The following is a 27,517-nucleotide window of genomic DNA, read 5'->3' as shown; positions in this document are numbered from 1 at the left end:
GATGATGTCTAACAAGTAGAAGAGTTTTGGGGTTTTTTAATGGCATGAATGAGAGAGAGTTTCCAAAGGGTCAGCATTAGTGAGTGTAAGTTCTAGTCTTTATCAAGGAGCTAGAAGAAAAACAAACTGAGATTGAGGATAAAATTTGGTCATATAAGAAACGCTTTAATTCTCTTTACACTTTAAAGACTAAGCTGTGGTAGCTCAGAAGCTGTACAATTATTCCTTCTGCTGGAGTAAACTTCAGTCAAAGGAGGAGGTTGGATGTCTGGGGTTGGCTTCCACATCAACCATCTGGTTTTGCTGGTACTTGAATCAAAGCCCGCAATTGTCTCGCTGCTCCTTTCTGATCAGCTCCACACCCTGCCCCCTCCGCACCCACCCCCTCCCCAACCCACCATGTAGTTTAGCTGCTGCTGCTGCATCTTTGGGGTGGAGCCACAGTTTTACTGCTTTTCACCTATGTCAGAAAGTAAGTTTTGTTCCCTGCACTCCCTACACAGTTTGGGATCAGGTGATGTATGTAACTCTCAGAGGGGAGTAAACTGATTGTTTATATTGCCTTATTTCCCTGAAGAGCCATGCTGTGCTATGGAAGCATCTCTATATGCTGTCTCTAGTGCAGGTCTTGTAACCCTTTTTCCTTTTGGCACGGGGTTCAGTTTTCTTCCTCAATCCTTTCTCTGTATAATGATGATCTTGTTTACAGGCAAAGTACTTTAACTTTTCTAGACCTTTTCAGTAGGCAGCATGGTAACAAGCATTTGTAACATCTGAATGATGTTGCTTTTCAGCTTTTCCATGAAGGAGGAACAACAGAATTCAAAATAAAACCTTCTCTAGGGTGACAGCCTTGGCAGCTGACTGGAATGTTGGAGCTCAGAGCTACTTTGTCAATGGGGGGGGAGGGGCTAGGAAATGAAGTGACTCAACTCCTCTGGGAAGAGTGGTAAGAGGAGAACAAAAAGAAAAAGTAGAGCAATTAAGCAGTAGTGCAAACACTAGAATATGAGTTGCATTTGGTGAAATTGCAAGTAATGAATATATAAAAGCTTTTTCCCTGATTGTGAGTACACAGTAGTGTTACAGTTGGGCTAAAAGAGGGGAGGGGCTAGGAAATGAAGTGACTCAACTCCTCTGGGAAGAGTGGTAAGAGGAGAACAAAAAGAAAAAGTAGAGCAATTAAGCAGTAGTGCAAACACTAGAATATGAGTTGCATTTGGTGAAATTGCAAGTAATGAATATATAAAAGCTTTTTCCCTGATTGTGAGTACACAGTAGTGTTACAGTTGGGCTAAAAGAAGCTCAATGTCCGATATCATTCAGTTTCTGTGTTTCTGAACTGTGCTAAATTTTTAGATACTCTGTACAGCTCAAAGAGAAGGTATTTCATATCCTAAATCAAACAATAAAAAAGTTATAAAAATGTAATTTATATTGTTTGCATTATCATATGGAAGGACATAAAGAAATTCCAGAATAACAAAATTAAAAATGTTCTCCCTGTTTTTAGCTGATATTACCTTACTCGTTAATGCTAGGCTATGAACTTAAAAACTCATTAGGTACATACATTTGTGACTCTTGGTATTGGCAGATCCCTTTCCTTGTCCTTCCTTACAGTTGATTAAATGTGCGAAGTATTCCATATTTCCTGAAATGTGTTTTCCAGTGCTTGTGGATAAACCATTGAAGTAAGTCTAAAAGCCTTTAGCTATCTTGAACAATTCCCATAAAATTGGAGTTTAAACTGACAGAAGCATGGTTACATTTGTGAATGCAACCTCAAAGTGACATTTACTCCACAAGTTTACGTGTGTTTGGAAACACTGTCTTCTTTGGTGCAGAAAGGTTTTGATTCTTTTACTGTAAGATTTCGATATTTCCATTCTGTGGTAGGATAAAGCACATTTCTCTTTCATACTGTAAACAATTGATTTATAACTGCAGGTTCAAGTTTCACCTTAGAAAACCTGTTTGCTGTTTTGGCAGAGACAAATACATTTTTTTGTCTACTAAGGGAGCAGGTATTGAATAGGCATCTAAGTGATTTATTTGTAGGAAAGGTTCCCTTTTAAAGTTCTTGGACACAATAGAATCTTGATAGGAACTGGGAATCTTGTAACGTGCTGCTAGAGTATGTTACCAATTTGAAGACATGAATATAAAATATGAAGACATGAATATAAAATCCCCAAATATTGCTCTTACTTTCAGAGCAACTTAAAACACTTCAGGAGAAATACAGTACCGTGGTGAAGTGATTCCGGATCAGCCCCCTGACAGTCACGTTGCGTTTCTCGCTGGCGTACAGCCTGGCTGAGTGGAATGAAGCAGCCGGTTAACTGCTGTTCAGCATGGTTTTGTGGGTTGCACAGGTACGGCTTCCTGAACCACATTCAACAACTGGTGCTTGCAGTCACAGAGCAAATTAGTGTGGGAATAGAGCTTTGGTTTTATTTTTTTTCCTGGTTTAGTTGGACAGTAGCTGTTACGCTGCTATCAATAATATGAGTCTTCCGGGGTGGGGGGGAAAGGAAGGTAGACTTGAATTTTGTAGTTGTTTTTAACAAAAAAATCTGACAAACAGCATTCACCAGCTACATAGAGGACTGGCTTTAACTGGATTTCAGATTTATTTTAGGAAACACTGCTGAGACCAGAAACAGATTATTTTAATTGAGTATGTCTCAGAACATCTCGCATTCTGAGGAACTCTCTGAAAGTGGTAAAACCAGTGAGATTACACACACCCACGGTAGTTTAAATATACAAAAAGTACATAAGGCATCTAACTAGTGATACTTAGCCCATGAAAAGAGACACTTGGCTGTCCTTCAGAGAAACTTGGCTTGCTTTCTTAACCTAACCCTTTGGGGCTATTGGTGATACCTGTATTTCATACTAACAGTGAAGATTTGATAGAATGAAGCATTCTCATCTTGCAGTTGAGATGATGTGAAGGGCCCTTCTTTACAGGAGATAACATGCAAAATACTCACAACCCAGAGAAAAACCCTTTTTGTAACTATTTTTTTTTCATCCAGAAGGCATGAGCAGCTGCGTGGGGGCGTGAAGAATGAGAGGAGGTTGGAACAGACTGTCTTGAGCGTGTAAATGGTCATGTTTGTGAGCAAGAAACAGTAATGCCTTTCTGAGATGGGTAGAATACAGAATCTGTGCCAAGCCTGTTAGAGCAGTTGAAACAAGAAGAGTCTGCAAAGGTAAAATGTAAAAAAAAAAAAAAGCAAAAATCCTTGGTAGAACACCACCTTGCTTTAAATATGAATAGAACTTGGAAGACAGGTGAAGACAAAGGGTGGTGGACATTCCAAGGACTCACAGCCCTCTGTTTTGCTATTTTGACTTTTCAACAGTGGGAATTTTATTACCATATGTGAAACTTGCTTGTTGCTTTTACCTTTGCCAGGCAGCGTTTATGATGTACCATAACAAATAATTCCTGCATGAGCTGGAATGAGCATGTTCATTTGTGTGTGTGTGAAATTCCATTTGTAAAACTGAAACAAGGTTCTGACAGAGTAATGTATCAGTGCTTTGGCTTGTTTAGCATAGTCTTGTCTTTTTTTTTTTTTTAATTCTGCCATCACGTGGGTCAATATCTCTAACCCATTTGGCTCTGAACACTGGTGATGAAATTAAAGTTTTTATTTTTGATGATATTGCATGCTTACCTGATGTCTTCTGGAGTCCTGCTATGTTTATAAGAGAAACGGTGAAATAAAGTTGTGAAGATATCTGTAAAAAAGGCTGCTGCTGGTAGAAGAATAAATAGTGAATCTTGCATGAACTTTAAAGGTTGCCTTGATGGCTGTGTATTAGGGGAAGCAATTGGAAACTTTATAATCACAGTTTATCGGTGTCTGTGTTTGAGAATGGTAAGGCAAGAAAGCTTTCTTCAATCTCTAGCAAAACTGAAAGCGGATCTGGGGAGGTAGTATTAAAGCATTATACTGCTAAGACAATACAAATGGGCCATAAATCTTGAATACATGTATTACTAATGAACACTGATGTAAATGGCCCATAAATAGGTAAAGTGCTGAAGTACCTGTGTCTTAATTTACCATTTTACATGCGGAGGAAATGTGAAAACAGGCATCCCAAAATACAAATTATTTCTTGACCGTAAGTTATGTAATATTGTAGTTGTTCCAGCTTTACAAGTATTAAAATGAAGTATGAGTATTAAGCAGTTAATATAGACAAGTTCAAATAAATGTGAACAAAATAGTAATAACAAATTTTAAAAGGACAGAAATGTAGCTTTTGAGAAGCAATGTTATATTATAGGTCATTTGTACTGACTATAGCTAATAGCTTACATACCCTTAAAAGAGGTTGCTGGAAACAAGCCAAACATATATTCGGCCTATTTTAACTGAATTAAATTTGGCCATTTCCAACTCTTGCTGTCATTCTTGTGTCTCCATAAATAAATGGCATTCTTAGCTCTTGCTTTGTGACATACTACTGAGTACACTGGGTTATTCTTCAGATTTGTTGTTACTTTGCTAATTTTGTCATCTATTCCCTTCCCTTTGAAGTTACAGCTACTGGAGAATAGCTGTCTTGTGTGCTTGGTCTTTGTGACAAATTCTGAGTGTGTACTAAAATTTAGCAATTCTTTGTCTTTCAATCTTCAGATTTCCTGTTTAAGTTCTTGGTCATCGGTAATGCTGGAACTGGCAAATCCTGTTTACTACACCAGTTTATTGAAAAGAAATGTAAGTATATGTGAGCACAGTGAGAGCTCTTCATTGGTTTGGAGATGAAGGCTCCACCTACATGAGTATCTGTTCTTTGTTTGGAAGCTCCTGTAAATCTCCTGTTTGTGTAGATGAGGACTTTGACTGAGAATTATGTTCAGAACCATGCTTTAAGTCTTTGTTGCTCACTGATTCCTTCTAATCAAAAGCCTGATACTGAGCAGTATTTTCTATTATATATTCTCAAATAAATGTAACAGGATGTTGATGAAAATACAGGCTTAGTTTTTGTGAGAATTGCATCTTGCAGCTATAAGCTTCCCTAGGTACATAGTAGAGCCTTAAATCTTTTATAAAAAATCACTGAGCAGATGAAAGAAAAGTTGAATTGCTTGAGTAGATTTAGAAAGCCTGTTGGACAGAACTCAGATCGCCAAACATCTAGTCTCTTTCTAAATACACAGTCTGTGTCCTTTTAAGGGCTGTGTTCTATCATAAAAACTGGTGGAGACTCCATTGTAAATGTTGTTATTTAGAGATGAGCAGATGATATAATAGATGAAAATTACCTGTTGGGTAGTGCATTTAGCATCATGATTAAACAAAAATAATATGCATTTAGAAAACTTTGTAAATCTAAGGCGATTTACTTTCTCAACTGAATGGTAATTTGCCTTGTTTCTTAAGGAATAGGTCTAGGATAATGTGTTTTTTTTTGAACATCTCATGATGCTATGATTGAACGTGAACATTGCTTCTAGTACGGGCAGTTGTATGTTGCTGATAATCTGTGATATCAACAGCGTACCTAGAGCAAGTGTCTTCGTGCTTTAAAGAAGTAGTAGCTTGTGCTTATTCATAGGCAAGACTGTCTTTGTGTTCTGCTTTTCCATGAATTTTAACTTTAAATTGCATCAAAGCATTAGGAAACACAGTTGGAAAAAATGTGTAAAAGTTGTCTTGCCATTTATTAATGGGAATTGGGAATGCTCTGATTAAGGCAAGCCTTTCTAGTAGTAGTTTTGAATTGAATAGGATGTTCAGAAGTTGCAGTAATGTTTATTTCTGTGTGGTGGCAGTAGACGTGAATGGCACTGAATATGATGGTTCAGGAACTAGTAATTTGAACACTGAAGAGTTTTGATTATACCTAAATTGGATTATGTCAAAATATTTATTCACTCTAAATATTCTCCAAATAAGCCTGTTTCTTTTTTTTTTTTTTTAGTCAAAGATGACTCAAATCATACCATAGGAGTGGAATTTGGTTCAAAGATAATAAATGTTGGTGGTAAATACGTAAAGTTGCAGATATGGGATACAGCAGGACAAGAGAGATTCAGGTACCCTTTTCAATCGCTTTATTAAATGTTTGACATTAAATTGTTGCTGTGGGTGTTGGGTATTTTCTGCCTGCTTATAAGTAGGCACAGTTTCTCAGTCAAGGGAATTGTTTGCATTCATGTCAGTAACTAGGCCAGATCTTCCAACTTGAACATAGTGACATAGATCCATTGGTTTCAGTAAAGCTGAAATGCTGCCATGCAGGATCTGAGGTTCTGCCTTTACTTTCACTGGGTATTTTTTGTGATAGTTAAGGTATATGAGTAGAATATATGGCTAAAAGTTTGTTCATCAGCAAAACTTAGAATACTTCTGCAACTGTGTGCTTAGCTCTGTGTTTAGAAGACCTTCTGTTGGTTGGAATAAGTAAATGCCATACAATTTCATAGTACAATATTGTTTTATTAGAGGGGGAAAAAACCCCAGTTGTGAAGTTCACTTGGCTAAACACACATTCAGAAAGACTGAGATCTCTACATTTCTTAAAGTAAAAGCGTGTCAGCTTAGAACCACCAGTGTACTTTTGATGCTGTATTTTTAACTGTCATACACCTGAGGCATAGATCCAAGTCAGTGAAGTAATGTGTTTCCAAGTATGTTATTCATCAAAAAAGCATCACAGTCTTTTATATTTTTGGGGGGTAGGGGGTGTGTCTTTGGTTTTGTTGGCAAGGAGCAGTGGTTAACAAAGGTGAGTATGGTGGTAGAAGGCTGAGTCATGGGCTGCAATCCAGATAAATGTCCATTATTAGACATGTTTTTTGGGTACATCCGTGACTGGGCAAAGCTAGGCATGCATGCTATGTAGTCTATTAATGGGATCTCTCCGGTGTGTGGCCAGATATCCTGGGATTCTGAGGAGCTTAGTGGCTCTGTGCTTTCAGATGCTCATGCAAATTTTGCTCTTTCAGGTTCAAAGTGTTCACAGACTTGCAAGTCCTTTTTTCCTGTTGCTTTTTATAATCTATCAAATTCTTTTTAAGGCTGGTCGCCCCTCTGTGTATTTAGCAGTCTTTTTTTTTTTTTTTTTCCTGCTACCTTTTGAAGAGTTCTTTGCTTTCCTTGCTTCTCTCTCTCTTCAGCTTAAGGAGTCTTAAATTGTTCAATGGCAGCTACTTTGCTCCTTCTGTCCTTACTCCTGAGAGTTCACACAAGTTAATGATGCCGTCTCCCTGCCACAGATACCACCAGCAGCTCCCCAGTTCTGTATTGGGCTGTGTGGGATGATGATATGTGTACCTTCAGCAGCACACAGGTCATAAAGGACTTTGAGAATCCCTTTACAGCTATATTTAGTGAAAATACTTCATCAAAAATCTATAGCCTGCACTTGCACAGCTGATAAACTTGTCTAAAAACCACGTTTCATACAAATGAGTTTGTTTTATAATACAGATTCCATTTTATTAACCCAGATTTGAAACAATGAAAATATCGCAGAAATGTCCATCTGTAATTCTATTTCAGGTCTGTAACAAGGAGTTACTATAGAGGTGCTGCAGGTGCTTTGCTTGTCTATGATATAACCAGGTAAGAAAGCTAGCAGCTCTTGTGCTTATGGATTCCCAGATACAACTAATGCATAATGATTCCCCCCCAGTACCTAATCCTCTAATGGAGAATGCTAGTTGGGCAAGTCAAATCTCAATATGCCAGCTATGAAATGGAAAGGGTGTCAAATTCCTTCATGAAACTATTTAAAAGCTTAAAGATTTTAACCAGCAAAATTTAAATCAACCACAATATATAAATATATACAGTAATACCCTGTTAATGTGAAAAGCTAAAATTTTAAGCACTAATCTAGTTTCAGCCTGTTGTGCGTGAAATTCTGGGGTAACAGAATGAGTTATTGTTTAACGTGGAATTCAACTGATACTTAAGTTTCAGCTGGGATTGTGGTTTGCCTCAAATACAAGTTTGCTTTCTGACTTGGAGTTCAGTGATCTGTTCCCTAGAAACGAGTGTGTTCTAATAAAGCATGTCAATTTTTATCCATTTTTAGCCGGGAAACCTACAATGCGCTTACTAATTGGTTGACGGATGCAAGAATGTTAGCAAGTCAAAATATTGTGATAATACTGTGTGGAAACAAAAAGGATCTTGATGCAGATCGTGAAGTTACTTTTTTAGAAGCATCCCGGTTTGCACAAGAAAATGGTAAGTAGTACAGAATCCTCATGTAGTATTCAAAGATGCTTAATACTTTTTTTTTTTGGTGCAATTAGGGAGTGCTTTGCCCACTCTACCTTGTCAAGTATCCACAGAACAGAGAGTGCTGTCGGTACATGAGGCAGAGAGAGGACAGTGCCTGCAGTGAGAATTACATGTACTACCTAAGTCTCATTAGCAGTGATTCTTCCAGTCGCAGCTGCTACTTAAAGAATGCCTTCTATGCGGAGATGTATTCCCTAGGGAATGTAATACAACTTCAGACATTACCCTGCCTCCAAAGGGCTGAGGAGAGAATGAAGACCAGGATTTCCTAGTTTTCAGCATGTTACAGACAAGATTGGATGTGGTGTGCTGCAGTTGGAAGCAATGAGTTTTACTTAGGGGAAACTTGAGTTCAGTGTGTGGCATGGATCCCAGAGGACTGTTACCTGGTCTCTATCACTCAAAATTTTCAGTCTGAGGACACATTTCTGTGACAGTTAGAGCCAGTCTCAGTCTGAGGTGCTGTGCTGCGGTCCTGCTATCAGTAAAATCTGGTTTTATAAATCAATTATAAATAGTCCTTTCTACCAACTGTGGCTGCTTGGCTTTTTCTTCTTTATATCACTTTCTATTAATGGAAAACTAGATGAAGTTCTTTGGTTTCATGCACAGCCCAGTTGGAATCTTTGGATTCCAACTTTCTAGGGTTAATGTATAAATTTTGGAGGAAGTTTTCTGGTTTTGCCATCAAATGCTAGTTTTTCAGGACCATACTATTTGACAGTATTTCTCCTGAAGCAAAGCTGTATTGTTCCTAGCTTTCATGCTTTTAATTACTGTATTAGATAATTCCAGGCTTGTTTTGAGACTGTTTTTTCTGGTGTCAAATGCAGAGCTGATGTTCTTGGAAACAAGTGCACTAACAGGGGAAAATGTTGAAGAGGCCTTTGTACAGTGTGCAAGAAAAATACTCAATAAAATTGAATCAGGTAAATTGAGATTTATATTCCTTTAATGTTGTTGTTTGGGTTTTGTTTTATTCTGCTGAAAACTAAAAGTACATGCAGAAATATTGCTGTTCAAAGTTCTCTTTTAGAATTAACCCAAAGAACCAAAATTTCATTGTGGTAAAATAACCCCTTTGGTTTATATCTGCTTCTCGTACGCTTTAATAGGAACACATATCTAAGGTTTGTATGTCTAAAAGGGGGGGGTGGTGTGAATTATGTGTGTTTTTACGCAGTGTTTACCTTACCAGTCAGCTCTGAGTGTAGGCTGTGCCTTCTGTGGGGGTTGCTCTGTCCCTACAAACATCAAGCCTGACATCAGACAGTTCTAGCAATGCAGAAAAAAAAGCCTAGTATCGGGGCAGATGTAACTTTTAATTCTGCTTCTCCTGTGTAGGAGGAAATAGTCAGGAGAATTTGAAAAATAATACTGAAAATTTCAGGGATGTTTCCTAGCAACTGTGTTTCTCGGAAGCGACCTTCCTGCCTCCTGGTTGAAACCATTTCTACTTATGCAGATACCAGAAGCTTCTCGGTGCGAGTGGGCAGGTTTCTGTCGGAGACAGGCTCCTAAGAGTTAGGTGCCATTACAGCTAATTTGCATTCCAGTTTTCCTCTCTTAATTTCTAGTTGTTTGGTATATTCAAAGCTTTTAAGTTTTGGCCATATTGAAAAGTCTGTCTCAGACTCTAACTATACATTTTGAATGCCAAACACAAATTTTTAGATGAAAAGAATATGATCTTTTTATAGGAATTTCCCAATTTCTGCATCAAATCAATGCCAAACAGCAACTCTAATTTTAAACAGACAAAAAACCAAATGGCAAAGTATAACTAGTTTCTTATGATACTGTAGTTCCTTGGCTGATTTAAAGAGGCATTACCACAACAGAAGTAACTCCTGTTTTCTGTGAGCTGCTCTGTTTTTCCTATGAGCCAGCAGACATGCATTGAATCGTGGAACAATTGAGACTGGAAAGAGCCTGTGGAGGTCTTTAGTCCAGCCTCCTGTTTAAAGCACGTTCAGGTTCCAAGTGAATGCAGGTTGCCCAGGGCACATTTGAGATGCTCCAGGAATGAAAATTCCATAAGCCCCTCTGAGGCTGTTGTCTAATTGCGGCTGTCTACCCCGGCAGTCCCCAGGCTCTACCAGTGCTTGGGCTTGTTCCATCACAGGTGCAGAGCTCTGCAGGTGTACCTTCTGCATTTTGTGAGGTTCCCACTGGCCTGTTCCTCTAGCTTGGCCAAGGTATTTTCTGAATGGCAGCCCTACCCTCGAGCTATCAACTTGGGCCCCTCAACATGCTGTCATCTGCTGACTTACCACACACATCTGTGCAATGAATCTGAATAAGTGATCTGAATTATTCAGAAGTTTGGCATTTTTTTAAAACTAAAGAAGTGTAATCTTGCCCAGTCCGCCATACAGCCGTAAGAACACTTCTGATTTAGAGAGTATGGAGCAGACAGAAATGGATACCAGGAGTAGGGAAGGTTGAGATCATTGCCTCTGGGGGCAGCGCCTTACAGAATCCTACTTTCAGATTGATCCATTTTGTTTTGGCTTGGTAGCTACAGTACTTTTCTTTGCACATTGGTCTCTGTAAGCAGATGTGTTTTCAGACAGTGTTCGCAGAAAACACTGTGAGCGCTTCCTTTGTTAGAAGTAGTGCAAATACACTTCTTGCACCAGCCTGACTCGTGATCCAAACTGCTTTGTCATTATGATTAAGGGCTCATGGCTGAAATTGGAGGAGAAAATGATACAGTTTTGGAATTGCATAAAAGTAAACATAACTGCAATAGATCTCTTCATAATGATATTCTACTCTAGTTATGCATTTTTACCTAATGTTGTCAGTTAAATTGGAATGTATTACCTGCAACTGATTCATCTCCTTGTGACCATTTTGTTTCTCATCAGGAGAATTGGATCCAGAAAGAATGGGCTCAGGTATTCAGTATGGAGATGCTGCCTTGAGACAGCTGAGATCACCACGTAGAGCACAAGCACAAAGTGCTCAGGAATGTGGGTGTTAAAGAAAGAAGACACAAAATCCCAAATACTCACTTCAGATACAGAAGGTAAGGTTACAAAAATCCCAGGGTGTTGGGTAAATTACTGTATTTCATAAATGTGCTGTATCAAGTACTTGGCTTTTTCGCAGCCTGTAAATTAGGGTAGAATATATTGAAGTAATGTACAGTAGAATGGATTGCTTTATCTTTTGATTTGTCTTCTACCATCTGCTCACTAAAGCAAGACTAGTGCTCTTACTGAAGTATTTATAGATCTTTGCTTGCTCTGAGTAATGCTGTGGAAAACACTGAAATATTCTGTATTCCTGAAATGCATTTTTGCCCTAATGCACTGTAGAGGTGAATCATTTCTGCTCTATTGTGGTCAGATATTACTAGAATTGAGAATTCACAAAATGTATGCTGCAGTATCTTATAGAATCCCAGAATGGTTGGGGTTGGAAGGGACCTTAAAGATCATCTAGTTCCAACCCCCCTGCCATGGGCAGGGACACCTTCCACTAGACCAGGTTGCTCAAAGCCTCATCCAGCCTGGCCTTGAACACTTCCAGGGATGGGGCATCCACAGCTTCTCTGGGCAACCTGTTCCAGTGCCTCACCACTCTCTCCTTGAAGAACTTCTTCCTGATATCCTATCTAAATCTCCCCACTTTCAATTTAAACCTGATCCCCCTTGTCCTGTCACTACAAGCCCTTAGAAAAACTCCATCCCCCCACCCCAGCTTCCTTGTAGCCCCTTCAGGTACTGGAAGGCTGCAATAAGGTCTCCCTGGAGCCTTCTCTTCTCCAGGCTGAACAAGCCCAACTCTTCAGCCTGTCCCCATAGCAGAGGTGCTCCAGCCCTCTGAGCATCTTTGTGGCCTCCTCTGGGCTCGCTCCAACTGGTCTATATCCTTCTGATGTTGAGGGCTCCACAGCTGGATGCAGCACTCTAAGTGGGGTCTCACGAGAGCAGAGTAGAGCGGGAGAATCCCCTCCCTCGACCTGCTGGCCACACTTCTCTGGATACAGCCCAGGATACGGTTGGCTTTCTGGGCTGCCAGCACACACTGCCCGCTCATGTCCAGCTTTTCATCCACCAGTACCCCAAGTTCTTCTCCTCAGGGCTGCTCTCTCTCCACTCTCCACCCAGCCTGTACTTGTGCTTGGGATTGCCCCAACCCGGGTGCAGGACCTTGCACTTGCCCTTGTTGAAAGCTATTGTCTAAAACTATTATATATTCTTTTCTGAAAATATGAACTTTAAAGACTGAGGCTTGAAGATTAAAGCGAATACTGGATTTCAAACTTTGCTTCCCCCTCTCCCCCATCTAAAGCCAGCCCAAAGTGGTTCTGATGTCAGGCTGCTATGGGCAAAAATGTTAACAAGAGAACAGCAGTATTTGCTGCTTAAGCAGTGTAGTCATATAAAGTACTACTTCTAGGGCTGTTGTAGCCTGTGTAGTCTTTCAAAAACATTCCACAGAGGAGGTGAGGAACAGACTCTTTTTTTTTTTACCTTTATCAGTGGTGGGGGAAGAAACCTACAAGTCACATAACCTACCCCCAAGGACAGCTTGGTGGTTAGTCTTTCCTTAAGACAGTTGTCCTTAAGACACCTCTCAATCTTCATGGATTTTACTTAACCCCTTGCAGTATGTAGGACTGTCCTAGCAGTTGCTTTTCTCCCTCACTCAGTGAAGGTAACTAAGGAGTTGCTGGGTAGTTAATTAATCTGATACCATTAATCTTTTTTAATTTGCTATTGCTGACCTTTTATTAGAGTAATAAAGTACTGCGGCCATAGTTACTGCATCATTTTTGCTGTATTAATTTTTCATCAGTTGGAGCAGTGCACACCAGCAGAAGCTTTATAGAATGTTAAATAAGGCAGCAGCAGAATTCTCCATTCTCGTATTTTGTTTTATATTCTGGGAGCTTAGCTCCCAGTTTGAGCTCAGAATTTTAAATAATGGATAGGGATCCTTGTACTGCTTTTCTCCCTTATTTCCCTCCTATAAAATACCATCCTCAGTTAGAGGCTGCTGGAAAAGGGCATTAATTGAGTTCAGCTTTGGTACAGCTCTACAGGAGCGAATAGTTACAGATCTTATTTCAGGAGTTTTCAGTTTGATCCGATGTAGATAACTGATAAAGCTCTCATGTATTTTACAGCTGTCTTTGCAAATGGTGTTTGAAGAAACAGACAAAGCTTGAAGGCTATGCAGTTTTTAAAAACATCTTTCCACAGTCTACAACCAGAGCACACCACTGCTGGCAGAAAGGTGTGGTGTGGGGCAGGAATGTTCACATGGCACAGAAGTCTGCAAGGCGAACCTGATAATTCAGTGGACGATAGTAAGACTCATACCTGTATGTAAACATCTTCCATTACCTACTTTGGTTCTTTCACATCTAGTTTAAAGCGTTGCTATAAACTGTAAATAACGGTAACTTCACAGAGCATGGTATACTTAAGTATGCTGATAGAATGTTGCACTACAAGCAGTTTAATATTTTATTTTTTTATCACATAAACAAATTTAACTGAGGTAGGCTTTGTCATGTTTGTTTATTGCACAGTAGTTTATATTTATGACCCGAATTATAAAACCACTGGCACTGTCAGTGAGGGGTGGTGGCTGGTTTATTATTTTCCTACTCAGTTGGCCGCATTCTAACAAGCTGTTGACATGACCGATTCTTGGCACATGGTTAGGACCCATACTTACATTTACTAGTATGTCAAGTTGGAAAAGTAATTTTTTATTAACGTTCACATAGCTTATTTTGTCACAGTTCTGAAATAACTTCTGAAGCTTATTTTATCAAACTTTGAAAGTTTAGAAAAAATACTTTAGTTTTTTTTTTTTTTTCTCAGTCCTGATGATTTGTATAGCACTGGCACAGTGAAGGTGGAATGTGAGTGTGAACAGTGCGGTGTGCTTTCTGTGTGTGTTGTAATTCTAGGGCAGGGGCATGGGCTTATGGAGAAATTGCACAGTAGGGGTTCTCCTAACTTCTTACACCACAAATGGAGCAACCAGCAGTGGAAATTCAAGCTCTGTTGAAGCATACCTGGTGAGGTACAAATGAACCCCAAATGGGCTCTTCTGAAGTATTCTGAATGTATGAATCTTAAAATACCAATTTCTTCTTCTTTCTCAAACATTCATGAAGTACAGTTAAGAACCTGAATTTTGAAATTAAGACTTCAACACAGGGAGCTTACAGCTCCAGCAAGACAGACAATACCTTTGAGCTGCAGGTGAGCACACCGTATGCAATGCTGTCCACATTGCCCCCAGGAGCCTTGGGTGGTGGAAGGAAAAGAACAAGTGTACTGCTTAGTTTGTTCGTCCTGTAAAACCCATCCAGGGGAATTTCAGCCTTGCTACTGATTCTCCCCCACCTTCTCCCCCTTGTTAAAATACACAATTGAGACTTTCTTTCCTACCCTCTTTTTATTGTGAGGAAGAGGTATGGGACAAGAGATTAGGAATCCTGTCCTCATTCCTCAGCGGGAGACAGAAGGGAATGAGACCTGCAGAGGACAAAATCACAGTATTGCATATCATTGTTACAGTGCCATGACAACTGATCAGGTAAGAGGTGGGTGACTTCTGTTTTGCCAGATGAGGGGCTGCAGAACTGAGCTACCGTTTCTGGATTCAACCAGCTGGGGGGGGCAATTTCATCTGCACTGGTGGAAATCACTAGTGACATTTTTACTTCGTTACTTGTATAACTAGAAATGGGATGTCTCCTTGGAAGTGTAAATTAACACAACATAATTAATTTGATCAGAACCCAATATTGAAATTCCAAGGTCAAACATGCTTTATTACTTTCTGTATCTGAGTCTTTTCTGTTTAAGGGTCACTTGTCAAATGCATGTTTAAAAATCAAACTCGAAAACTCAACTGATGATGTAATGCAGAGGGCAGTTAAAGCACACGAGCAAAGCAAGAATGCTATGCCATCGCTGATGGAATTAGTTTTAATCTAAATTCTATTTCCTTCATCCTGACATTTTTGGTTCCAGTGGATGCTTATCTGAAAATTAATTCAGAAATGAGCTTTGCTGTATCAAAGGAAGTAAGTTTGCTTTATACTTGAGAAGCCTAGGTTTAGTTCTAGAAAAAGCTGTTGGGTCCAAAGGCTTTCATTTTCTCTCTCTCCTATGTATCTTTTATTTAGGACTGTATTTGCTACACAGCTGGTAACAACTATTCCCAAGCCCTATTCTCTTCCTGGTAAAAGCATAAAGTATTTCTGAAGCAGCTTAACTGTGCATTTACCAGAAGATCAAAGAGCTCCAGAGAAACTTAGCTATCTTAATCCTTACTCTGTTTTTGGCTTCCACTACTCTGACCTGAAAGTAATTATCAAAAGCAAGTCATGGGAAGCAGATGTAGGAAGAAGTTGTCTCCTCTAGAGTCAGAATGGCATATTAACTGAGCTGTGTTGTGTTGCTGTTAGAGTTGGTTCCAAGACCCCAGACCAGTTCTGAAAGGCTGGGAAAAGATGCGATATTGGGGAATCTGACACCCCTACCACAATCTAATCAGGTTTTTTGGTACATTGGCAAAAGTGAAAAGTTGAGCACTGATTTGTCAGCTGGGATATAGCACAAGTAACTCACTGTAACAATGGCTGAAGTGGTGTTGGCTGTTGATTAAAACTTCTTTCCATTATTACAGTAGCAGCTGAGAGGAGCAGGGACCTGTTACTTAATTCTGTTGCTTTTAAATAGCAATTTCAGGGGTTTGGCAGGGATTTTCTTACATTTCTTCCTGTCCTTTTCCCCTTTACATACAAGACTGGCCTCTTTTCTATGCCTGGTTCTTATGATCACTTTGGTCAAATGTCTGTGGTTTAAAAAGCAGTAAGCACAGTTTCATTCTTTTTGTAACCTGATGTCTTAAGCAGTCCCCTTTCTACCTGGAATAATAGTGTCATAATGAGTTTTGACAACATATAGTCTTACTGTATGCACATTAACCTGGTTAATGTGCACGTTTTGTACTATCACAGCTAAAATGGCAAATCCTGAGGGAAACACTGTTGGAAGCAATAGCTCTCACCAGTGCAAGCTATATTGTTTACTGTTTCTTCTCTGAGGTGGGTTTTTTTAAATTTCTAAACATAAACGTCATACCAACAGCAGCCCTAGAGTAAATTTTAAGCTTTAGCATTACATATAGTTCATGCAGCAAACCAAACCTGGTTCACCTAAACAGTAAGTGATAAATAAGCTAAAGTAGGTATGTTTTCAGTGTAAAATTATTACCTTACCAAAGCAAGATGGCTTGGAGTTTTACATAAGATATGGGGTATCTACATCCTAGGACTTATTGATGTAGAGCTTTAGGTGTTCAGACTTCTAGAATATTTAAATGTCTTAAAGCCTATGTCTTGCCTTTTAAGCACCAGTCTGTTGGCCTACGCTATTTCATTTAATGTTTGTATCTAGCACCAAATAAAGAACCTTTCTTGACTTTTCTAGGTGTCTTACAAACTGTATTTATGTCTACAACATTGCAAGTGCTAGGTGGTCTTGAAAACACAATTCTGCTAAATTCACTGCATAGTCATTATGGACTAGGAAAGGAGCAGCAGCGCTTCAGTGTACTTTCCAGGGGCAAGGCCTTCTGATAGCAGCTTTGCCCACAGCATGCGAGAGCCCAAACACTGCTGCTATCAGCCCCTGTTAGAGAATAACCACGCATCACTTCCCTTCTGTGTCCTTGAGAGGTTATGGCTGCAAAGTGTGCTTGCTATCCTTGTCTGAGATGGGTCTGTTTTGATCTCCTGCAGAATGGCTTTAGAAGTTAACTTTTCTTAAGTGCAAATACATTCTCTCTTTTCCCCTCGCTTAATGCTTATTTCTCCAGGATATCAAACAATTCAGTTGACTCAGCTCTTGTCCATTCCTTGTAGTCAGCTAATTATCTTATAGCTCCCCTAAGTCCTTAAAAAGATGACTATAAAAAGCATGATTAGTTTGTGCAACTCATTTGCATTAAAGTCTATATGTTGAAATAATTAGACACCAAGAAATACACTGTAAATCTCCTTCATGTACTATGGAACAAGCAACAGATAGAACAGTGTAGCTAGCCTGTAGTTGTTTACTTGCTCTTTACCTTGCAAATAGGAAGTTATAATGCAGCTTTGTAGGGTTTTTTAACCCCCATGTTACCCTCTTTTTCCAAAGTTCTAAATTAAGATTCTCTAAGGCTGCAGCACTCCAGACAGCCATTATATTTTAAGATATCTTTTTCTTGTTAGCAATAGAAAGAGACAGTCAGATTGGGAAAGATTAAGAATCTGTGGGAGAGTTACAGGAGGGAGCACAGACGAGCTCAGCCCTCAGCCAGACTTCTAACTGCAATCTCACCCTTCACCCAACACTAGTCATTACAGAAGCCTATCACTTTTCAGGAGGGAATATATGGGACAAGCTGAAGCACCCTGTAATAGAAAACGTGAGATCCCAAAAGCCAAAGTACAAGTAGTCAAGGCACTTTGTCACTCATTTTATTCACATACACAAGTTGACACTACACTATTAAATTCAGATAGTACACAAGCATTAAACAGTTTGTTTTTAAAAACTTTAGAAAACACATATTGCTTCAAGCTTAGATGGTATTTCCCTATAGCTTTTAAAGTGAATTCAGTGCTAACAATAGCTGAGGCAGCTTCCCATTCACCTGTACCCCTAATTTTGTAGGGGCTGCTTGTCAAGGTGTTGAATCAGGCTCCATATATGGCTTTGCTGCTGAGTGCACTGAGCTGGAAAATAAACTGGAACATCCAGGTTGCCACACATAAGGCCCTCACATTGTTAGCTTTTGGTCCCCATCACAGTAAAAAAAGTCAGAGAGGCCTTTATAGGTCAGTGGCCCTGCATTATACCATTAAAACATGAACAGATACACTTGCCTACACATTAAGTTTCATTAAAATGTGCATTTGCTACCTGGATAAAATTCTTACTGAAAATTCAGGTCTGTCCCTCAGTTTTGTTAAGTTTGGCTCTAAGTTTAGCTATCACCTGGACTCTCTCAGCTTCCAGTGAAAAAGTATAATTCATAGCTGCAAAGATGTGACTGAACAGGCATGCTACTGTATTTTACAGGGACATTCTTATGCGGTTTTCATTGTAACATTTTACATTGTAAACACTAGTCTCCACAACACTATAGTTAAATTGCAGCATTACATACTGTAAAAGTTTCTTCACTTAGCTAAGTACTTTCAGAAACAAATAGTTACTTTAATTAAGACTGTGGACAACTATTTCCTGTGTTCTTACAAACAGTTCTACTTCTAAAACAGGAGTAAGAAGTGTTCATCACTTGGCTGAATTCAAGAGTCCATGCAAGACAAAGTTCAGAACTTCCTTAATTACTAGGGTGACATTCACTAGTTTTCATTTAAGTGAGTCCAGTTGGATGCAAAGCAGCCACCTCCCATAAGAATCTACAGAATATTGTTAAAGCTTGTACGCTTGAAAAGTTCTGCTTTCCAAGACAATTGGCATTTCATTTGTTAACATGAAAACACTAATGGTTTTCCAGACTGCAGCCTGGCACATGACAAATATTCTGCATATACAGCTTGCAGTGATCAGAACTATTTTTCACATAGTCTAAGCAAACCTACTAGACTTTTTAATCAAATAATGCCCAAATGCAGGATGGCTACCTGATTTGCAGAATGATTTACCTCTTACTTCAGGAATTATATTACTTAAAACAAGATAGTACCAAGATAGCACCCAGGATTTTTATCTACAGACCATTTGAAAAAGCATGACAGTGACTCACATGACCTGATTAGTGTCACTACTGTCTTCTACCTAACTGTTTTACTGTGGAACAGCTCTTGACCAGACAAGGATAAGAACTAGATCATTTCCTCAGTACACAGCAGCCTTGGTGCTGTTGAAGATTCTCATGCTCTATAACACACCCAAACAAGCCTGTTGGAGGTGTTTTCAATCTGGTACCTAGTATCCAAGGCAGAAGACATTTAAGCCTTCTGTAGTTATAAAAAGACCAACATCTAATGGGAGATCAATCTTACCCAAATTGGTGATTTAAGGCAGGCACAATCATCTTGGCTCCTCCATTCTCAGTAGGGAAGAGAACTGCAGAAGTGGTCTCTGAAAGCATGGCAAGATGAGTCCTGCCCTACACAACCAAGGAAACTGTTTAATGTGACAAAGTGTGCCAAGGGCACAGTCCATCTGCTTTAGTTACACATAAAGCCTACAAATCCAGAGGCATATATGGTATCCTGGGCAACAGGAACAGGCAGAGTTTTTATTGAGTAAGGCTGTTAAATACTGAGTGAGTGCTTTGACACTGTTGTTCAAAGCTGGAGTGGATTTCTGAATTGGAACAGCATCAGGAGCATCTTAAGCATATTTACAGCAGCTATTTAAAGAGGAAAATAGCATAAAAGGAAATTAAAGGAATCTCTCATGGAATCAAGGCATCCCCTGAAATAGTTTGCCTCAGTTTTGGGTACTGTTCTAAAGTTTTAGTAAGTTCTAGGCTGTGGTTTACTTAGAAGTTGGAATATAGTAATTTTGCTGTGTATAAAACATATTTCACCATAATTTGCATTCCCAGACTTAAAAGCTTTAAGATCTCTAGCACTAGTAGGTAGCCTGAACAAGAGTTGTCTATTTTTACAGCTTTATGCTTAAAAGGCAGGTAAAAGTCAGATGATTTCATGGATTCTAGGACATTTTAGAGATTAAAACTGAGATTAATGAAGCCTTTGCTGATGTAGTATAATTAACACTAGGAGGCAGTAGTGCTTGGTCCCTCTGCATGTTTACTTTCTTTCCGTAACACAAACTTTTCACTGAGCACATAACAGTCACAGTAGTAATTCTAGAGTCCTGCTTACTCACTGAGATTGTGGAGTGCAGCTAAGACTAGTGCAGGTTTTTGCTGCTGAAGTACAAGTGTGCTTCCTGTGAGAAGGTGTCCAGTCTGTAAGACACAAGCTTCAAAACAATGAAACTGAGACAGCCAACACATGTAACACACAGCACATCTGAACAGAACTTTGAAGCTCACAACTACAGCAATAATCTGACTAAAGCTTAGTTATCAAACTGAAAATAATTTACAGCAGCTTGAGGAGGGGGGGGAAAAAACCCACCAAGAATCTCAAACAATGACAGTCTTGCTATGTAGAAGCAGGACCTTCAAAGTGAGAAGGTTCAAACTCCATTATGTGTATGTTTTTACTTAAAGGGTACACCTCTCCTTCCCCTAGCCCTCACCCCCTGTGGTCAGGAGTCCAGCACCAATTTTGAGAGGCAGAAAGCTTCTCTGAACTTCATTTACAAGTTTTATCATGATTTTCAAGTTTAAAACCTTTAACAGTATTGTACAATATCACCAAATGTAATGCATATTGCACTCTGACCCCCACTGAGCATAATATTTATTCTTAAGTGTTAAAAATGAACTTCACTAGACAGGAGCCAGCCCTCTCCTTCAATAAACTGTCATTTACATGATTAATCAGAGAGTAAGTGTGACCACAAGCTTAACACAGTGGTACAACTTGATACTGGTAGAACAAGCAACTGCTTATTGAGCAGCAACTGTCAGGTGATGATTGTCTACATCAGTTATTTGGTACAACAGGTACAGCAACACAGCAAAACAACCCCATAGCTGTTTCTTGCCCTGAAAATAAGTTGACTGTGATAACTTTAGAAACAGTAACACAAGTTGGCATCAGCAGATTCACTAATCAAACAAGGTTTTTTGAAAGTTATAATGTGCAGACAGTACTTGGTATTGCCTGCACAAAGCATCTACATTTATTGGTGCTGTTTACCAGACCCACTGGCTTTCCTGTTGCCTGTCTTAATATACTTATTTTGGTAGAAGTATTAAATCAAATATTACTATAAATGTAAAGGCACCTCCATCACACCTTTAAAGTCCTTCCCCAACACCACCTCCCCACAACTTGGACTTTTAAAAGTAAGGGACAACAGATTATTTGTAACCAAGATCAAAAAAGCATTTGCTTTGACTCCCTGTGTGCTAAGGCTCCCCCCTCCCACCCCTGAAACAAGTCAACTGAAGCATTAGAAAGATTCCCAAAAGGGGAATTGTTTAAAAGTTTGGGTAGCTATATCTAAAAGCCTCTTCAAATGTTATGGCTCCAGCGATACACCCCACTGTGAGGTAGGTAGCCAAGATAAAAATATTGTAATAAATACTTTAACAGCTGGAAACTCCCTATAAAAACCTTGCATAAGTAGTTTGGTTCCTTGCACTAGTGTCCTGATATGCGTAACTTCTTCTGAAGATGCGAGAGGGAATTCAAATTCACCGAGCTCGTGCCGAGTAGCACCTCATATACTCGGTCATCCAAGGGTTATCTGGTGGGGAGGGCTTTATTCGCCAAGCTTTCTCTGCTTCTGCTGATCGTACTCGCCTCTGGGACAGCTTCCTTTTCTCCACTTGCCTCCTGTTCTTTGCTCGTAGAGCAGATTCGTGAATCTGAAAGAGCAGTTAGTATTACAGCAGGAACACACCTAGGACCCACCCCCAGGAACACTGAGGATTACTTTGTACTTGCCCCAGTCCCCATTCTCAAGAAACGGGATTCACTAGCAAGATTTTATTTTCTCCTGTAATTTGTACCACAGACAGAAAAGCACAGAACTTTGATAAAGAACCTCAGATTCTATTCTGCATTATCTTTTCTGCTTCACAGTATTAAACAACTCCAAATCTTGAATGTTTCTCAGTCTAATGTATCCTAAAAGCCTCAATTCTCCTATTTCTACAGCTTCAAATTCTTCAACATGCCCAAGCATCCCTTAAAATCTAAGCCATAGTAGTAAGACCAATCCCCTAAAGACTCCTTATTAGAAACTGATGAACTTAATTTTGAGAACATGCTGCAGGCATACCTACATACATTTTTATATTAAGAAATTATCATGTTTTCCCCTTCTATGTTTGCTTGATTCTGTGTTCAGATGTAAAATACTCTTCCATCTCAGTTAGGGGAAAGAAACACTTTTCAAACATCCAAGAAGTAAGTAGCCAGTTCCCACTTAAAGAAGCAGCCTTAGTGACAAAGCACTGCATAAGTGGTTTATGTAATTGAAGTGTTTCAGAAGCATCCTGCCCATTCATTCCAAACTCAAGACTTAGGGGCTTTGTAACTGTTTCTACCATAAGAAATGTTCTAAATCTTAGAAAGTATAAACATATCTGCTTAAGTCAGGCATCAACCTTTATTAGGCTTTAACATAAAGCACCAGTCAACTATTTCCACCACTGGCCAAGGTTATCGATCCAGTAACAGTATCTGTTGTCCGGAGGGTCAGCATCTTTCAAAAGCTGCAAGGCCCAGTTCATAGAATCACAGAATGGTTTGGGCTGGAAGGGACCTTAAAGACCATCTAGTTCCAACCCCCCTGCCATGGGCAGGGACACCTTCCACTAGACCAGGTTGCTCAAAGCCTCATCCAGCCTGGCCTTGAAGACAGATGGGAATGGGGTATCCACAGCTTCTCTGGGCAACCTGTTCCAGTGCCTCACCACCCTCTCCATGAAGAACTTCTTCCTGATACCCAATCTAAACCTCCCCGCTTTCAATTTAAACCTGTTCCCCCTTGTCCTGTCACTACAGGCCCTTGTAAAAAGTCCCCCTCAGCTTCCTTGTAGCCCCTTCAGGTACTGGAAGCCTGCAATAAGGTCTCCCTGGAGCCTTCTCTTCTCCAGGCTGAACAAGCCCAACTCTCTCAGCCTGTCCCCATAGCAGAGGTGCTCCAGCCCTCTGAGCATCTTCGTGGCTTCCTCTGGACTCACTCCAACTGGTCTCTATCCTTCTGATGTTGAGGGTTCCACCGCTGGATGCAGCACTCCAGGGGGGGTCTCACCAGAGCAGAGTACAGGGGGGAGAACCCCCTGCCTCAACCTGCTGGCCACACTTATTTCCCCCCAAAGGCTAGAGCTGTCCAGGAAGGAAAAGACTATACTTCAAACCCCTTCCAAACAGCCCATCAGAGGGCACCTCTACTTCATCCATCAAGAACACCACCCACCTTAATCCTAAGATGGGTTGGGTCATAGATTCAGACTCTATATTAGTAGGTAAGATGAAGGCCAGACACTGTCAGGGTTACATTAATCATTATGATTTACCAGCCTAGGAAAGTGTTCCTTCCTAAGCCAGGGAAGAGACCCCACTGCAGCAGAATACTGGTGCTGTCTGTGACCATGTTAATTTAATTTGTGCTATTTTGCTAATACTGGCATCAGCCCCGCAATCCATCAGCCATCCAGTAGACTGTTCTACCGGCAGCAAAAAGATCTCTGCTGACAACCCGCTGAAAGCAGCTGCTAGGCAGACATTTTAGCAGCAAAGCATTTACACGTTCTCAGCGAGGCTCCCATTCCCAGGAGGAGTCACTCTTCCATAGCACAAGCACTGCCCCAGCATTTTTATACCTGCCTGCTGCTTTCTCTTGTTCTCATGAAGCTCAGAATGCAGAAGTGCATTTGTAACAGCCAGAAACGAGACACCCAGGTTTTCATCTGAACTCGCAAATATTAGTCAAACATGGGAAGTGTCAGAACCGAGTAACAGTTAAGACCTCTTTGATTTGGACATGTCAAACCTCTTCATGCTTACTGTTAGATTATTTTTTTCCTTCAAAGGTAGTGCTAGAATCTCTGTGCACTCACATGAAGGCACCCCAGAAGGTTTTACCTATGTATTAGACAGGTGTCTTACCCAGGCACTGCACAGCCACTGCCCAATAAGGAAACGGAAACTTTTACTTACTTCATTGGCCGAAGCAGAAGCACAGACATTGTGTGTTTTCTGGCTCCCAGTATCTGTCTGTCTTTCTCCCCATCCATACAGGGCGAACGGGTGTTTGTTCTCCTTTGGTGCATCTGTCTTTTGAGGGCTTTTGGCTGATCTTCGATCATTACGGCTGGACAAGGCACTTCGACTTGGACGTCGTCCTGTACGGCTGGTTTTGTCAGCTTCCTTTACAGAAGTGTGTTCTGCAGTTTTTTCTGGCTCTTCCTTCTGCTGCTTCTCCTGATCATCTTTTTCTTTCTCTAAAGAAAAAGAACTCATGCTTTAAGCTCCCAGTGACAACATACAATCATAGAATGGTTTGGGTTGGAAGGGACCTTAAAGACCATCCAGTTCCAACCCCCCTGCCATGGGCAGGGACACCTTCCACTAGACCAGGTTGCTCAAAGCCTCATCCAGCCTGGCCTCGAACACTTCCAGGGATGGGGCATCCACAGCTTTTGCACAGCCTCTCTTGAAGCTCACAGCTCTCACTGAAGCTGTGGGGTTTTTTTTCAGAAATGGAAAAAGTCATTACTTCCTTAGCAACAGTTGTACACCTTGCTTATGTGCCTTCATTGTTTCTTTAGCGCCTACAGTATTTCCAACCCCATCCCCCTGTACATCAGCTTTCACACACTTAAACATGTCTTTCACTAGTGAAGCTACAGACACCCAATAGCTCCAGGCAGTATTTTACACGTAGTAAGATTGTTTCCAGTGATCTTCTGTCATCACTCTCTCATACTTCCATCTTGTAGACAGCAAATGCCATGTAGATGCTGCCAGCTAGCCAGGGGTCATCTAGTAAGACTATGTGAAATATTAAATCCCTCATATTATGAGCAACACAATAGCAATCATTCTTGCCAACTGCTATGATTTACCTAGTCAAGTGAGTACATGCCCAAACTTACCCAGCTTTAATTTAATCTCTGCATCCATCCAGCTCTGATGAAATGGAAGTCACCTGCCTGGCACACCAGTTAAGCATCTATTTAGTCTTGCAGTCACTTTGCGCTTGTAAAGACATGAAGACTTACCCCATGCCCCTGCATTCCCGTAAAGCCAGCCTCATGCTCTCTCTTGCTGTTAGTCTTGTCAGCACATTTTCTACTTGCTGCCAGCCAGCACAGAGGCCCTGGTGCTGGGCCCTGTTCAGGCCAGCCTATACACACATCTTCCAAGATGTGTGGGTGCAGCACTCAGCTACAGACGATACTGCGGTACAGCTGAGCATGTGGCCAAGAGTAGCCAGCAGTGCTGAAGTACTTGGAGCTGCATTTGTTAAGAATTTGTTAGGAATTCAGTCAAGTCCCCACAAAACCACCAAGAAGGTTAGTCAAGGCCAAAGGAGTGAGAACAGAAATAGACAGAGATTTCACATATCTAAATACTGGGTACACTAAGTGCACTCATTATAGCCAAGGCTGGGTAAAAAGCAAGCAGCAGTGACCTCAGTGTGGTAAGAGGCCCACTTCAGTGTCCTGGGCTCAGGGATACACGGCTTCATCTCTTAACAAGGCAGCTCATTCATCATGGCTGCAACAGTCAGCAGCACTGAGCTAGACCCTTACAAAATATTATCCATCCATCTCTACCTAGCCCACTTATAAGAAGGGACTGGCTAGGTCCCCTTCTGTGTAAGAGAGGCCATTATCAGAAGGAAGCACTGCTTTGAGAAAATAAAACACTGAAGGGGGATGTATTGCTGCCAATTTCGAAACAGGAATGCTTTTATTTTGGGAAGCTGTTCCATCCTCCATTACAGGAAAAATGGCATCTTCCTTCTCTACAGTGGAGAATGGAGCAACACAGTTGACAAGCAGCAGAGGTGGCATTTAGAGATTGAGAGCAAAGCAGGGACTCCACAATTGCATGGATACTCTAGCTTTAAGATACTACTTTGAGACATCCTCAAGCCTGGGGATGCTGCTCACTAGGATATAGTTCCAGCTGGTGCACAAGTGATTGGGCCAGCTTGTCCCAAAATAGCAATTAAAGCATATGGGTAAATGGCACGTGGAGTCCTGCGTGCAGTCTTACAGCGACTGCTGTATGCCAGAGCACGCTGGAGTACCTTAGGAGCACCTGCTATTAGAGTGTGTATTTCTGTTAATTCACTCCTACAGGGCATTTAATCCAGAACTCCGTTGAAGACAATGCAGATATTTAAGCCTTTTATTTAAAACTATAGTTTATACCCAGTCCATTTTTTTAGGCATCCCTTTTCACAGGAAGGCAGAAAAGCAGCAGTTGATAGCAAGGAAGGAGTTAGGCCCAGCCACTCAGGGAGCATGACCACCAGCAACCCATCTCCTCGCCACACAGTGTGCCAGCTCCAGCAGACACAGGAGGCTCAGAACTGACTGGCTGCAGCATTACAGGGATTAGACAGAAGAGGAAAAAAGCCAGGAACATTTAAAACTGCAGCATGGATGCTAAGCAGAGCACACTGGACAGGAGGGGATTAAGCGCTTAACAGGCAGAACAAGGCTGCCAGGCCCACCCAACACAGCTGTTGAGAGCTCCTGCCCCAAAGAGGTCATTTAACCCTTGCTGCATTACCCAGCTTGTGTGGCAGCTCCTCTTCAGTGCTCAAGCAGGAAAAGCTCCAATGGAGGTTCTCTTCTGCAACTCCCCCACAGTACTGCATGCTCTATGGGCAGACAGGATTCCCATTTCAAAGGCTCTGACAACTGACTAGAAGTATCAGCAACCTTTGGATCAGACCCGCAGGTCCTAGGGGTCAACGTTCTCTCTGTATAGAGATTTTTGCTCCTTGCAGTACTACCTTGGGTTCCTGAGGAGCACTTTGCACTTAAACTGCCATGGATGGAACTCCATTCCCTGCTGTAGTACAAACAGCTCCCCGAAGTGGGCAGGTCTCCAAGGGGGCACACGCTCAGTTGTGGGGATGAACTGACTGCAGCGGGGTAGAAAGTAGTTAGTACAGCTGCAACACTGCAGCATCATTGCTTCGAGACAGATCTTGTACAAGGCACTACTGGACCTACCAGCAACACAGCAGTTCAGAGCTGATAAGATTCACACAAGCTTCGTCTGTAGCAGAGCTGAGAAAGCAGTGACTGGCACGGCTCAGTGGCAAAGCTTGTTTCCAACCAAAAAAAATTGGAGTGACTGAATTGCAGTACTGTAAACCCTTAAACTGACACTGTTGCCTTCTTCTCCAACCACAAGCTGCTGCTTCCCATGTTCTTGGGCCAGCGAATACACCTGTGACATCACAGCAGGCAATAGCAGGGAACAGTTTTGAAATGGGATCTTCTATGGAGTTGCACTAAATCCAGATCAGTCACTTCCCAACTACTGGGTGGCAACTGCTTTGACACCAGCCTGTCACTGCTGTCATTTAAGACCC

The 27,517-nt window shown here is 40.9% G+C and overlaps 2 protein-coding genes across 2 annotated transcripts; one reads left to right on the top strand and one right to left on the bottom strand.

Annotated features, from left to right (window-relative positions):
- Positions 1–4,642: 4,642 nt before the first annotated feature.
- On the top strand, positions 4,643–13,514 carry RAB4A (RAB4A, member RAS oncogene family; the record flags this gene model as incomplete). The annotated part of the gene is made up of 7 exons (XM_010157174.1): positions 4,643–4,748; positions 5,959–6,073; positions 7,542–7,604; positions 8,080–8,234; positions 9,125–9,220; positions 11,165–11,325; positions 13,435–13,514. Coding segments are annotated over 6 exons (651 nt in total), but the record flags the coding sequence as incomplete, so codon positions are not given.
- Positions 13,515–21,276: 7,762 nt separating this feature from the next.
- On the bottom strand, positions 21,277–24,417 carry CCSAP (centriole, cilia and spindle-associated protein). The gene is made up of 2 exons (XM_010157173.1): positions 24,115–24,417; positions 21,277–21,812 (listed from the first exon to the last, which is right to left on the bottom strand). The coding sequence occupies exons 1-2, from the start codon at positions 24,415–24,417 to the stop codon at positions 21,639–21,641; spliced, it is 477 nt and encodes a 158-aa protein (XP_010155475.1). The 3' UTR covers positions 21,277–21,638.
- Positions 24,418–27,517: the final 3,100 nt, after the last annotated feature.

This window comes from Eurypyga helias, unplaced genomic scaffold, assembly GCF_000690775.1.
Source record: "Eurypyga helias isolate BGI_N326 unplaced genomic scaffold, ASM69077v1 scaffold18238, whole genome shotgun sequence".
Taxonomy (NCBI): Eukaryota; Metazoa; Chordata; class Aves; order Eurypygiformes; family Eurypygidae; genus Eurypyga; species Eurypyga helias.
The sequence above is the reverse complement of the archived record's forward strand: the minus strand, read 5'-3'. Positions and strand labels throughout refer to the sequence as shown.

Coding starts and splice junctions, on each gene's coding strand:
- CCSAP (XM_010157173.1), bottom strand. CDS start 24,417: ATGAGTTCTTTTTCTTTAGAGAAAGAAAAAGATGATCAGGAGAAGCAG. Junction 21,813..24,114: donor CTTCTGCTTCGGCCAATGAA/GTAAGTAAAAGT, acceptor CTGCTCTTTCAG/ATTCACGAATCTGCTCTACG.